The sequence below is a fragment of the Raphanus sativus genome, unplaced genomic scaffold (assembly GCF_000801105.2).
Source record: "Raphanus sativus cultivar WK10039 unplaced genomic scaffold, ASM80110v3 Scaffold3185, whole genome shotgun sequence".
In the NCBI taxonomy this organism is placed as follows: domain Eukaryota; kingdom Viridiplantae; phylum Streptophyta; class Magnoliopsida; order Brassicales; family Brassicaceae; genus Raphanus; species Raphanus sativus.
The window spans coordinates 1-12015 of NW_026618492.1; the positions used below are offsets into that span (position 1 = coordinate 1).

General features: G+C 42.2%; 1 protein-coding gene across 1 annotated transcript; it reads right to left on the bottom strand.

Moving 5' to 3' along the window:
* Positions 1–6646: 6646 nt before the first annotated feature.
* On the bottom strand, positions 6647–8053 carry LOC108836836 (uncharacterized; the record flags this gene model as incomplete). The annotated part of the gene is made up of 2 exons (XM_057001032.1): positions 7300–8053; positions 6647–7182 (listed from the first exon to the last, which is right to left on the bottom strand). Coding segments are annotated over exons 1-2 (1290 nt in total), but the record flags the coding sequence as incomplete, so codon positions are not given.
* Positions 8054–12015: the final 3962 nt, after the last annotated feature.

Here is a 12015-nt window from a genome sequence, read left to right on the forward strand (position 1 = left end):
CATGTTGACATGAAGCAATAATAAGGAGTGAAGACATGAAGCTAGCATAGACAGTGGTGATGAATAGAGACAATGCATGCGCATGAAGAGTTGATGGTTTACTATTGTGTGTCGTGCAAGGCAAGGAAGAGTCTTATTTAAAATCACCAAGGAAGGATACATTGACTAGAAACAAGAGGGGATGTCGATACAAGAAGAATAGAGTCGTTGAGGAAGAAGTCACGGGTCTGTCTAAGGAAGATCAGAGGCAGAGAACCGTTGTGAACGGTCACTATCACTCGTCTGGCCGAGCCAAGATCGACCAGTCTCTCTCCTATTTGTTTATTCTTCTTGTACTATCTCTCATTAGTTTATTGTATCTGTTATTGTCGATTTGCTCATGTGTTGGTCCTTAAATATCTTGTAACATGTTCTGAATCAAGCAAGGGAAATATTTTCCTCATCTCTCTTGTTACTTTGCGCAACCTCTCTCTCTCTTTTCTTGTCTCTCTCTCGGTTATCTCTTTGTTCTCATATAGTTCTTAACAAATCTCCACTCATACTCTCTTAATCCAACAAATTATCATGGTATCAGAGCAACAAAGCTCTTGAACCTAAATCAAACTTCCGCAACACTCTGCTTGTTTCAATCTTTTTCTTTAAACTTTCTCTCTCCTGTTCTTGAAAAGTTCTTGGCGATTCTGAAGGAAGAATGGAGAAAAACAACAACAACAACAAAACATCTCAACATACCTGTGACCTTGAAAGGGGTTAACTACCTCTTCTGGGCAAGGATGGTGAAGAGAGCCCTTGGAGGAAGAGGTTTATGGAAGTATGCTACAACAGAAGCTGCTCCCAAGCAAATCACCCAGGAGAAGATGGAAAAGAGGTAGTGGTGGTAGCTGATGAAGAAAATGGAGTCAAGAAGACCTCATGGTGCTCTCAGCTCTCCTCAGCTCTCTTGAACAGCAATAATGGAGTCTTACTCCTACTGTGAGACTACCAAGCAGCTGTGGGATACTCTCTACAAGGTCTATGGAAATGTCTCCAACCTTACTAGAGTATTTGAAGTGAAAAGAGCCATTGGCGCCCTTAACCAGGAGATGGAGAGTTCCAACCTCACTTTGGCAAGTTCAGGTCTCTTGGCAGAGATGGAGATACTAAGGCCACACACAACAGATCCTACCACTCTCCTAACCAGGCGTGAAGAGGATAAAAGTGTTTGGACTGCTGCTCACCTCAGCCCATCTTATGGTAGCTTGATTAAGCATATCTTGAGATCTGACAGCTTCCTGACCTGGATGAAGTATGCGCTCAAATCCAGAAAGAGGAAGGATCAGTGGGCTTATTTGGCAACAAAGGAGACCTGAACATGGCTCACCAGGCTGAAGAAGCTGTGGCCAACAAGGCATACAAGCAAGAGGAGAAGAAAGCCTTGATCTGTGACCATTGCAAGAAGAGAGGTCACCTAAAGGACAAGTGCTGGCTTCTTCACCCTCACTTGAAGCCAACAAGTTCAGGGAAACTCGCCCTCAGCACCAGGATGCAAGAGCAAACCTTTCAACTGATGGGGCAGAGCCGACCACACCACACCCTATGGGAGCAAGCAGCAGTGGCGTGGGAGTGCCATGACCTCTGCATCAGTCTATGCTACACCAAGGGCCAATCTAGATGAGATCATCACAAAGTCTGACTTAAGTGCTTTCATCAAGGCCTTAAAAGAATCTGGTATACCTAAAACTCTTGGTACTTCTCTTAGTGCTTCTCACACTGTTGGTAGCTCTATGAGTGTTTTTAAAACTGCTAAACCTCTGATTATTGATTCTGGTGCATCACACCATATGATTAGTGATTTAAGCTTGATTAAAAACATTCAACCTGCCTTAGGAAATGTGATGATAGCAAATGGAGATAAAATTCCAATAGAAGGAGTTGGTGATCTAAAATTGTTTGACAAAGTGTCTAAAGCTTTTTACATGCCCACATTTGCTTCTAACCTGCTGTCGTTAAAAGAGACTAATGATTTGAATTGTCAAGTTACTTTCAGGCCTAACAGTGTGTCCTTTTCAGGATATTGATTCTAGTAAGTTGCTTGGGAAAGGTGTTACCAAGGGAGACTTGTACTTGCTTGAGGACACAAGACCAGCTTCTGATTTATCTTGCTATTTCTTCTGTTTCTGAATTCCCTAAAGATGTAATATGGCATGCTAGATTAGACATCCTCTTCTCATGCCTTGAACATCCTGTTGCCTAGTATTACTTTTAAAAGCGATTGTGAGGCTTGTATATTAGGAAAACATTGTAGAAATGTGTTTCCTAAATCAATGACCATCTATGATAATTGCTTTGATTTAATCCATTCTGATGTTTGGACTGCTCCTTGTGCATCTAGAGAACAGCATAAGTATTTTGTGACTTTTATAGATGAAAAGTCTAAGTACACTTGGATTACTTTGCTGCAATCAAAAGATAGGGTACTAGAAGCCTTTAAAAATTTTCAGAATTATGTCACTAACCATTTCAATGTTAAGATTAAAATTCTTAGATCAGATAATGGTGGTGAATACACTAGCTCAGCCTTCAAACAACACCTAGCTACACACGGAATCATACACCAAACAAGCTGTCCTTACACACCTCAACAAAATGGTGTGGCAGAAAGGAAGAATAGACACTTGATGGAAGTGGCCAGGAGCATGATGTTCCACTCCAATGTGCCTAAGCGGTTTTGGGGAGATGCAGTGGTTACTGCTGCTTATCTTATCAACCGCACGCCAACAAGAGTTCTTCACAATGCCACTCCATATGAGGTATTGAACAAAACTAGATCATCCATAGATCACTTGCGTGTGTTTGGGTGTGTGTGTTTTGTTTTTGATTCCAGGAGAGCTTAGAAACAAGCTGGAGGCCAAGAGTAGAAAGGCAATGTTCATTGGGTATTCAACCCACCAGAAGGGTTACAAATGTTATGTACCAGAGACTAGAAGAGTTCTGGTATCAAGGGATGTTAAGTTCATGGAATCAACCGGCTACTATGATGAAAAGAGTTGGGATGAGCTCAAAGATCTCTCTCAATCAGCCACTGATAGAGCTAACAACCTGAGAACCATTATGGAGAGACTTGGCATCAGTCTACCAAAGGCATCAGAAAGGGTCAGGGAGACCTCCACTCGGGCTGCTGAAGAAGTAGTGGAAGAAGTTGGAGTATCTCATCATGATCATGAAGGGGGCCATGGAGATGATCAAACTGCGCAAGTTCAGCCTGAAGAGAACTCAGGAGTATCCCATGATCAAGAAGAGATGGGATCACAACCACAAGCAGCCACAGAAACTCATGAGGAACCAAGTGACAACAATCAAGCTGATCAAATACAAACCTTGAGAAGGAGTACAAGGAACAGGAGACCAGCTTCAGAATGGATCAACACAAGGGTTTACTTCAATGCTAAAGCCGTGGCACATCCAATCAGTGCAGTATGCTCACTAGCTCACTATCCAGCAGAACATCAAGCCTTCATCACCGAATTGGATCAAGAATGGATTCCAAAGACATATGAGGAAGCCATACAAGATGAAGAGTGGGGAGCATCTGTTGGAGAGGAGATGGGAGCTATGGAAAAGAATGGAACATACTTTGAAAGTGAGCTTCCCAAAGGGAAGAAAGCAGTGACAAGTCGGCTTCTCTTCACAATCAAGTATGGAGCCAATGGAAAGCCCGAGAGGAAGAAAACCAGACTGGTGGCAAGAGGTTACACTCAAGTGTATGGTGAAGATTACTTGGATACATTTGCACCAGTGGCAAAACTGCACACCATAAGAATCCTACTCTCACTTGCCGTCAACTTGGAGTGGGATTTGTGGCAAATGGATGTGAAGAATGCATTTCTTCAAGGAGAGTTAGATGATGAAGTATACATGAGACCTCCTCCTGGCCTTGAAGACATGGTGAAACCAGGAAATGTGCTTAGACTCAGGAAGGCCATCTACGGATTGAAACAATCTCCAAGAGCATGGTATCACAAGTTAAGCTCAACATTGAATGGAAGAGGCTTTGTGAAGTCTCAAGCAGACCATTCTCTCTTCACTCTCACCAGCAAGGAAGGCATCATAGTTATACTGGTGTATGTTGATGATATAATCATCACTGGTAGCAACAAGGAAGGTATCATCTCAACTAAATCTTTTCTCAAATCTACTTTTGATATTAAGGATTTGGGAGAGTTAAAGTACTTCCTAGGTATTGAATTCTGCCGCTCTAAAGAGGGGCTGTTCATATCTCAAAGGAAGTACACACTTGATATCTTGAATGAGGCAGGAACCATTGGAAGTAGACAGGCCAAAACACCATTGGAAGAAGGCTACAAGGTGCTGCGAGAGGGGGAGTATGAATCTACTCCATTTCAAGATATCAAGAAGTATAGAAGAATGGTGGGCAAGCTCATCTATCTAACCATTACCAGACCAGATGTGTGCTTTGCTGTGAACCAAGTGAGTCAACACATGGGAGCTCCTAAGGTGCACCATTGGAACATGGTAGAAAGGATCTTGAGATACTTAAGAGAGGCGCCAGGTCAAGGAGTTTGGATGGCGTGTAACAAGAGTACTGAAGTTGTGGGATATTGTGATGCTGATTGGGCTGGAGACAGAGTAGACAGAAGATCAACCACAGGGTATTGCACATTCATTGGAGGGAATCTAGTCACATGGAAGAGTAAGAAGCAAAAGGTGGTATCTTGCTCAAGTGCTGAAGCAGAATATAGAGCAATGAGGAAACTTACCAGTGAGCTGATATGGATCAAAGGTCTACTCAAGGATTTGGGCATTGAGATCAGTACACCAATGACCATGCATTGTGACAACCAAGCAGCAATACACATCGCAAGCAACTCAGTCTTCCATGAGAGGACTAAGCACATAGAGGTGGACTGCCACAAAGTAAGACAAGCAGTGGAGCAGCTAGTGATCCTTCCATGCTACACTCGGAGTGAGGATCAACTGGCTGACATCTTCACCAAGGCAGCCAGTAGCAAGGTTTGTGAGTTCATCCATCCTAAGCTTGGACTCATAGACCTCACCTGTCACTGATCCCCTTAGTCATGAAGGATTCTACTCTTTTTCCTTTGCTTGGTTTTTATCCCAAGTGGTTTTTCCAAGTAAAGGTTTTAATGAGGGAATGCTTCATGGTTTCCAAGCTTGATCAATACCTATGGTCAAGCTTGAGGGGGAGTGTTGACATGAAGCAATAATAAGGAGTGAAGACATGAAGCTAGCATAGACAGTGGTGATGAATAAGAGACAATGCATGCGCATGAAGAGTTGATGGTTTACTATTGTGTGTCGTGCAAGGCAAGGAAGAGTCTTATTTAAATCACCAAGGAAGGATACATTGACTAGAAACAAGAGGGGATGTCGATACAAGAAGAATAGAGTCGTTGAGGAAGAAGTCACGGGTCTGTCTAAGGAAGATCAGAGGCAGAGAACCGTTGTGAACGGTCACTATCACTCGTCTGGCCGAGCCAAGATCGACCAGTCTCTCTCCTATTTGTTTATTCTTCTTGTACTATCTCTCATTAGTTTATTGTATCTGTTATTGTCGATTTGCTCATGTGTTGGTCCTTAAATATCTTGTAACATGTTCTGAATCAAGCAAGGGAAATATTTTCCTCATCTCTCTCTTGTTACTTTGCGCAAACCTCTCTCTCTCTCTTTCTTGTCTCTCTCTCGGTTTATCTCTTTGTTCTTCATATAGTTCTTAACAAATCTCCACTCATACTCTCTTAATCCATACAAATTATCAGCACACACATCCAAACACTCTCAAGTGATCCAGTACTGGTTTGCTCTTGTTTAACACTTCAAAAGGAGCTTGATCTCCAAGAATCTTTGTTGGTGTCCTGTTGATCAGATAACAAGCAGCAAGTACAGCATCACTCCAATACCTTCTCGGAACACTAGTCTGGAACATCATAGATCTAGCCACCTCCATAAGATGTCTGTTCTTCCTCTCAGCAACTCCATTCTGTTGAGGAGTGTATGGGCAGCTTGTCTGATGCAGAATCCCATGGCTTGCTAGATGTTCTTTAAAGGCATTTCCAGTATACTCTCCACCATTATCTGACCTGAAAATCTTTATCTTGGCATTATAATGGTTAGAAACATATGCTTGGAAATTTTTAAAAGCATCTAGCACCCTATCTTTTGTTTTTATGAGTGTTAACCAGGTGTATTTGGATTTTTCATCAATGAAAGAAACATAATACTTGAAACCATCACGAGATAAACAAGGGGCAGTCCACACATCTGAATGAATCAAGTCAAAGCAATTTTCATACAGAGTAGTGGAATTTTGAAAAACAGTTTTGCAATGTTTACCCAAGATACAAGCCTCACAATCATTATTTCTAAACATGACACCTGGTAACATTAAGCTTAAAGCTCTACCATGGGGATGTCCTAGTCTAGCATGCCACAATGCATCTTTACTCAAAGTAGAAACAGAATTAAAAGAAACAAAAGAGTTTGAAATAGGTGCAAGGTCTTCAAGCATATAAAGATCTCCCTTAGTAGCTCCTTGCCCAATCAACTTACTGCTCTCAATATCCTGAAACTTCACATCATTAGGACTAAAGATAACATTGCATTGAAGATCAGTGGTGCATCTTTTAACAGATAAGAGATTTGAAGTAAACTCAGGCATGAAGAAAGCATTAGACTCTTTATCAAACAATTTAAGCTTTCCAATCCCTCTAATGGGAATCCGATCACCATTAGCTATCATGACATGACCCTGAGCAGGAACAATCTCTCTAATGAGTTTACTATCACTAATCATATGATGGGATGCACCAGAATCAATAATCAAGGGCTTATGCATGCTAGTAGCAATATGAGTCCTAGGAGTTTCTTTCAAACTCTCTATCAATCCTAACCATTTATCAGAACAATGCACACTGCTATGCTCAGGGTAAGAGCTTTTGATCAAGTCTAGCAACCTATCAGTTTCACTAGACATTCTATAAGCAGTGTAAGAGTAACCAAGAGTGTTTCCAAGCTTGTTACCAGACTCCTTGAGTGCTCGGATGAGAGCCTCAATGTCAGACTTCTTGATCACATCTTGATCAACACTCTTCCCTCCCGAGTGATGAGAAGCAAGTGCTTTTCCTTCACTTTCACCCACTTGTGCACTTGGACCAGCTCCACTTGCTTCAGTAGAAAGGTTAGCTCTTGCTTCTCTATCCTTGTTGAACTTGGCCGGCTTGAGATGGGGATGCAATATCCAACACTGACTCTTCTTATGGCCTTGTCTCTTGCAATGATCACAGCTTCCCGAGAACCTCTCTCTCGGCCTCCTATCTTCACTTCCATAGCCAGCCTTATTAGCTTGCATCTCCTCGGCCTGGTGAGCCATACTCAGCTCCCCCTTGCCTCCAAATAGTCCAAGCGACCCTTCTTCTTTCTGGAGTTGAGCCATCATCTCCTCCATAGATGGTAAGCTTGGCGACCTCAGTATATGCTTGATGACATCTTTGTAACATGGGTTGAGTGTCATCAGCAATCCAAACACCTGATCCTGCTCCCTTCTCTCCATGAGCAATGCTTGATCAGTTGTACTTGGTCTCAAGCTCTCTAACTCAGACCACATCGATTTGAACTTCCCCATATGCTTGGTAAGTTCCACATCTTCTTGCGCGAGTGTGTTGATAGCTCTCTTGAGTTCAAACACTCGGGTCAAGTTTGAGACATTACCAAATGTCTTCTGGAGAGTTTCCCATAGGTGTTTAGGAGTCTCACAGTAGCTGTAAGCCTCTAGAATAGGCACCTCCAAAGAACCTTGTAGCACAGAAAGCACCATAAGATCCTCTTGAACCCATTTCTTAGCTTCGGCTTTGCTGAGAGCTTTCCCTTCTTCACCTTCTTCTCCTTCCTTAGCCACTGGTTCTGGCCCATCATCAGTGATGTGGTTCCACAACCCTAGCCTCCCCACAGCTGTCTTCACCAACCGCGACCACAAAAGATAGTTCCCACCACCTTTTAAAGCAACCGGAACCTTCACCATCATCTTGTTGTCATCCATGATCTCTTGCCCTTCTCAACTATCCGCAAAGCTTCAAACTTGTATAGAGAAGAACCCCACAGCTCCAAACCTTCAAGAATAATCAACCCTCAAAAGATCTAGACCCAAAAGCTTCAACTCAAACCGCAAGAACAAAGAAGAACACTCGGAGATAGCAAGAACACAAGAGAAAAATAAGAACACAAGAGAATAGATTTCGAGTTCTCTTAATACCACAGCCAACCTGGCTCTGATACCATATTAGTTTAGAGAATAGAAAGTGTATTAAGAGATTAAGAGAAGATTGAAAGAGAACGAGAGTGATTATGTGAGAAATGTGTTCTTAGATCTAATAGTAACTTGAGAGAGACATGTTTAAAGTAGAGAGAAAAAGAGTCTCAAAGTGTATGATTATGATTAATGAGAGGAGTTTCAAATATATACAAGAGGCTAAGGGAGGTTTGCGCAAACACTAAACTATTACAAGCATGTGAGGTCAATGGCAAGGTGATCCATACTTGGCTGAGAATGCTCACACGCCAAAGCTCACTTTACAGCCTGTCATGGACTGGCTAAAGCAACATTATCTTCAAACGGTCGACTCTTCCCTCTTGGTTAGATCACTGTGCTCAGCCTCTTCTTCCTTTAGTGTTTCACACATTGCTTTCCTCACTGGTTTTACCTCAAACCCATTTACCATGCAGTAACTTTATTTTTACTGCATGGTAACTTTTCTCAAGTATATTTTCTTCTTCTCTCCTCTTCATAATCACAATGCTTCTCATCTCTTCTCACCACATTTCAACATGTGGGACACTCTCAAGAAGGTGTATGGCAATACATCAAACCTTAGCCGAGTGTTTGAGGTAAAGCATGCCATCAATCACTTGGTTCAAGAAGACATGGAGTTCACTAAGCATTTGGGGAGGTTTAGATCACTATGGTCTGAACTAGAGATGCTGAGGCCGAGCACAACTGATGCTGATGAGCTAAACAAAAGAAGGGAGCAAGACAAAGTCTTTGGATTGCTACTTACATTGAACCCGGTCTACAATGGCTTGGTGATGAAGTTGTTAAGAGAAGATAACCTCCCGGATCTTGAAGAAGTGTGTGCTCGGATTCAAAAGGAACAAGGTTCCATAGGGCTGTTCAGCAAGAAGAATGAGCTATCATTGGCAAATCAAGCCACACAAGGAGAGCTAGGAGAAGCTGCTCAAGCAAACAAAGCTGCGCATGGAAAGTATGAGGAGAGGAAGTTCAATGGAACCTGTGATCACTGCAAGAAGCAAGGCCATAAGAAGAGTCAGTGTTGGATTCTCCATCCACACATGAAGCCAGCCAAGTTCTTGAAGGATCGCGAGGCAAGAGAAAGGGCAAACATGTCGGATGGTTCAAGTGGTGGACCAAGTGCAGCAAGTACCAGCAAGAACCATGAGATGATGGAGGGGCAAGACAGTGGGAATGGCAAGTCTCTAGTGGCTTACTCGGGCACTCCTACCATCCGCAACAACCATGAGCAAGAGTACCTCAAGAAATCTGACCTTGATGCTCTCATAAAGCTTTTCAAGGATCATGGTAACTTTGGTAACACTCTTGAGTACTCTTTTGGTGCTAGGTTGATAGAATCTCCTATGGAGATCATGAGCATTGATAGGATGCATCCGAGTGTAAAAGAAATGCATAATCATCCTGTGTTTGCTAGTATTGCTAAGACTGATCATGCATTGAAACCATCTAGTATCCTTGCTCTTATTGCTAGTTCTCATGCTGCTAAGCCCTTGATAGTTGATTCTGGTGCTTCCCATCATATGATTAGTGATACTAAGTTGATCAAGGACATTCTCCCATACAGTGGTCATGTGATGATAGCAAATGGTGATAGGATTCCTATTAAAGGAATAGGAAGTCTCAAACTGTTTGATAAAGAGTCTAAAGCTCTTTATATGCCTGATCTCACTTCAAATTTATTATCTGTCAAGAGATGTGCTACTGATTTACAATGCAATGTGATCTTTAGCCCTGATGATGTGAAGTTTCAGGATATTAAAAGCAGCAAGTTGATTGGAAAAGGAGTGACCAAGGGTGATTTGTATTTGCTTGAAGATCTTGCTCCTGTTTCCAACTTTAGCTGCTCGTTTACAACTTTTCCCACTTCTAGTTTGAGTAAAAATGCATTGTGGCATTCTAGACTAGGACACCCTCATAATAAGGCTTTTAAACTGATGTTGCCAGGTGTTTCTTTTGAGAATAATGATTGTGAAGCTTGTATTTTGGGCAAGCATTGTAAAACTGTGTTTTCAAACTCTTCTACTGTTTATGAGAACTGCTTTGATCTTATTCACTCTGATGTTTGGACCTCACCTTGCTTGTCTAGAGATAACTATAGGTATTATGTCACTTTCATTGATGAAAAATCCAAATACACCTGGCTAACACTATTCCAACCAAAGATAGGGTTCTTGATGCATTTAAAAATTTTCAAGCTTATGTAACTAACCAATATCATGCCAAGATAAAGATTTTCAGGTCTGATAATGGAGGAGAGTACACTAGCAATGCATTCAAGCAACATCTAGCACAGCATGGGATCTTGCATCAAACGAGTTGTCCATACACACCACAGCAAAATGGAGTTGCTGAAAGGAAGAATAGACATCTCATGGAGGTAGCAAGAACAATGATGCTTCAGTCTAGAGTTCCTAAGAGGTTCTGGAGTGATGCTGTGACTACAGCTTGTTACTTGATCAACCGAACCCCTACTTTGGTGCTGAAAGGGAAAGCTCCTTTTGAGGTCTTGAACAAGTACAAGCCTTCTTTGGAGCATATGAGAGTGTTTGGTTGCCTCTGTTATGTGATGGTGCCTGGAGAGATGAGAAACAAACTTGAAGCTAGGAGTGTGAAGGCTATGTTTATTGGGTATTCCTCAAGTCAAAAGGGGTACAAGTGTTATGATTCTGACACCAAGAAGAGTGTTAGTATCAAGAGAAGTCAAGTTCATAGAAGAAAGAGGCTACTATGAGGAGCAGAATCAGGAAGATTTGAAGGATCTTACCTCGGATAGAGCTGCTACATTGAGAACCATCTTGGAGGGTCTTGGAATCAATATGACCCAGGATCAGAGTAATGGGATCAGCAACAAGAGAGCAAGGAGTGCCTGGTCCGAGTCAACATAGTCCCACCTTGATCATGTGGGGGGAATCAAACCAGAGAGAGTTCAACAAGTGAGACCAGAGATAGCTCAAGTGGAGAGGAAAGCTCTGGCTCTCATGATCAAGGTGGTTCTCATGATCAAAGTGGGAACCAAAGTGATCAGCATGGTGGAGCTGAAGAGAGTCAGCTTGAAGAAAGTGGAGATGCACAGAGAGTTCACCTCAGCATGGAAGATCACACCATTGCAAGAGCGGGAACCAGAACAAGTCTTGAGAAGGAGCACACGAGATAGAGAGATGCTTCCAACTGGGTAAACACAAGATGTACTACAATGCCAGGCTGTGGAGCATCCCTCCCAAGCTGTGTGTTCTTTTTGCTCACTTCCCGGAAACATTGTGCATTTCAAGTAAGCTGAATGAGGAGCTATGTACCAAGAAGCTCTTGAGGAAGCTATGCTGATACAAGAAGGAGAGACTCAGTAAATGCAGAGGCTGATCCATGATCAAGAATGACAATGGTTGAGAGTTCCTTACCTAAAGAGAAGAGAGCTGTATCAAGTAAATGGATCTTCACTATCAAGTATCTTCCAAATGGAAAGATAGACAGGCGCAAGACAAGATTGTGGCAAGAGGATGTTTACTCAACCTATGGAGAAGATTACATTGATACATTTGCTCCAGTGGCTAAGCTCATACAATCCGAGTGTTCTTTTCATTGGCAGTGAATCTAGAGTGGGATCTATGGCAAATGGATGTAAAGAATGCTTTTCTACAAGGAAACTTGAAGATGAGTGTATATGTTCCACCACCTGGTCTTGAGCATCTAGTGAAGAA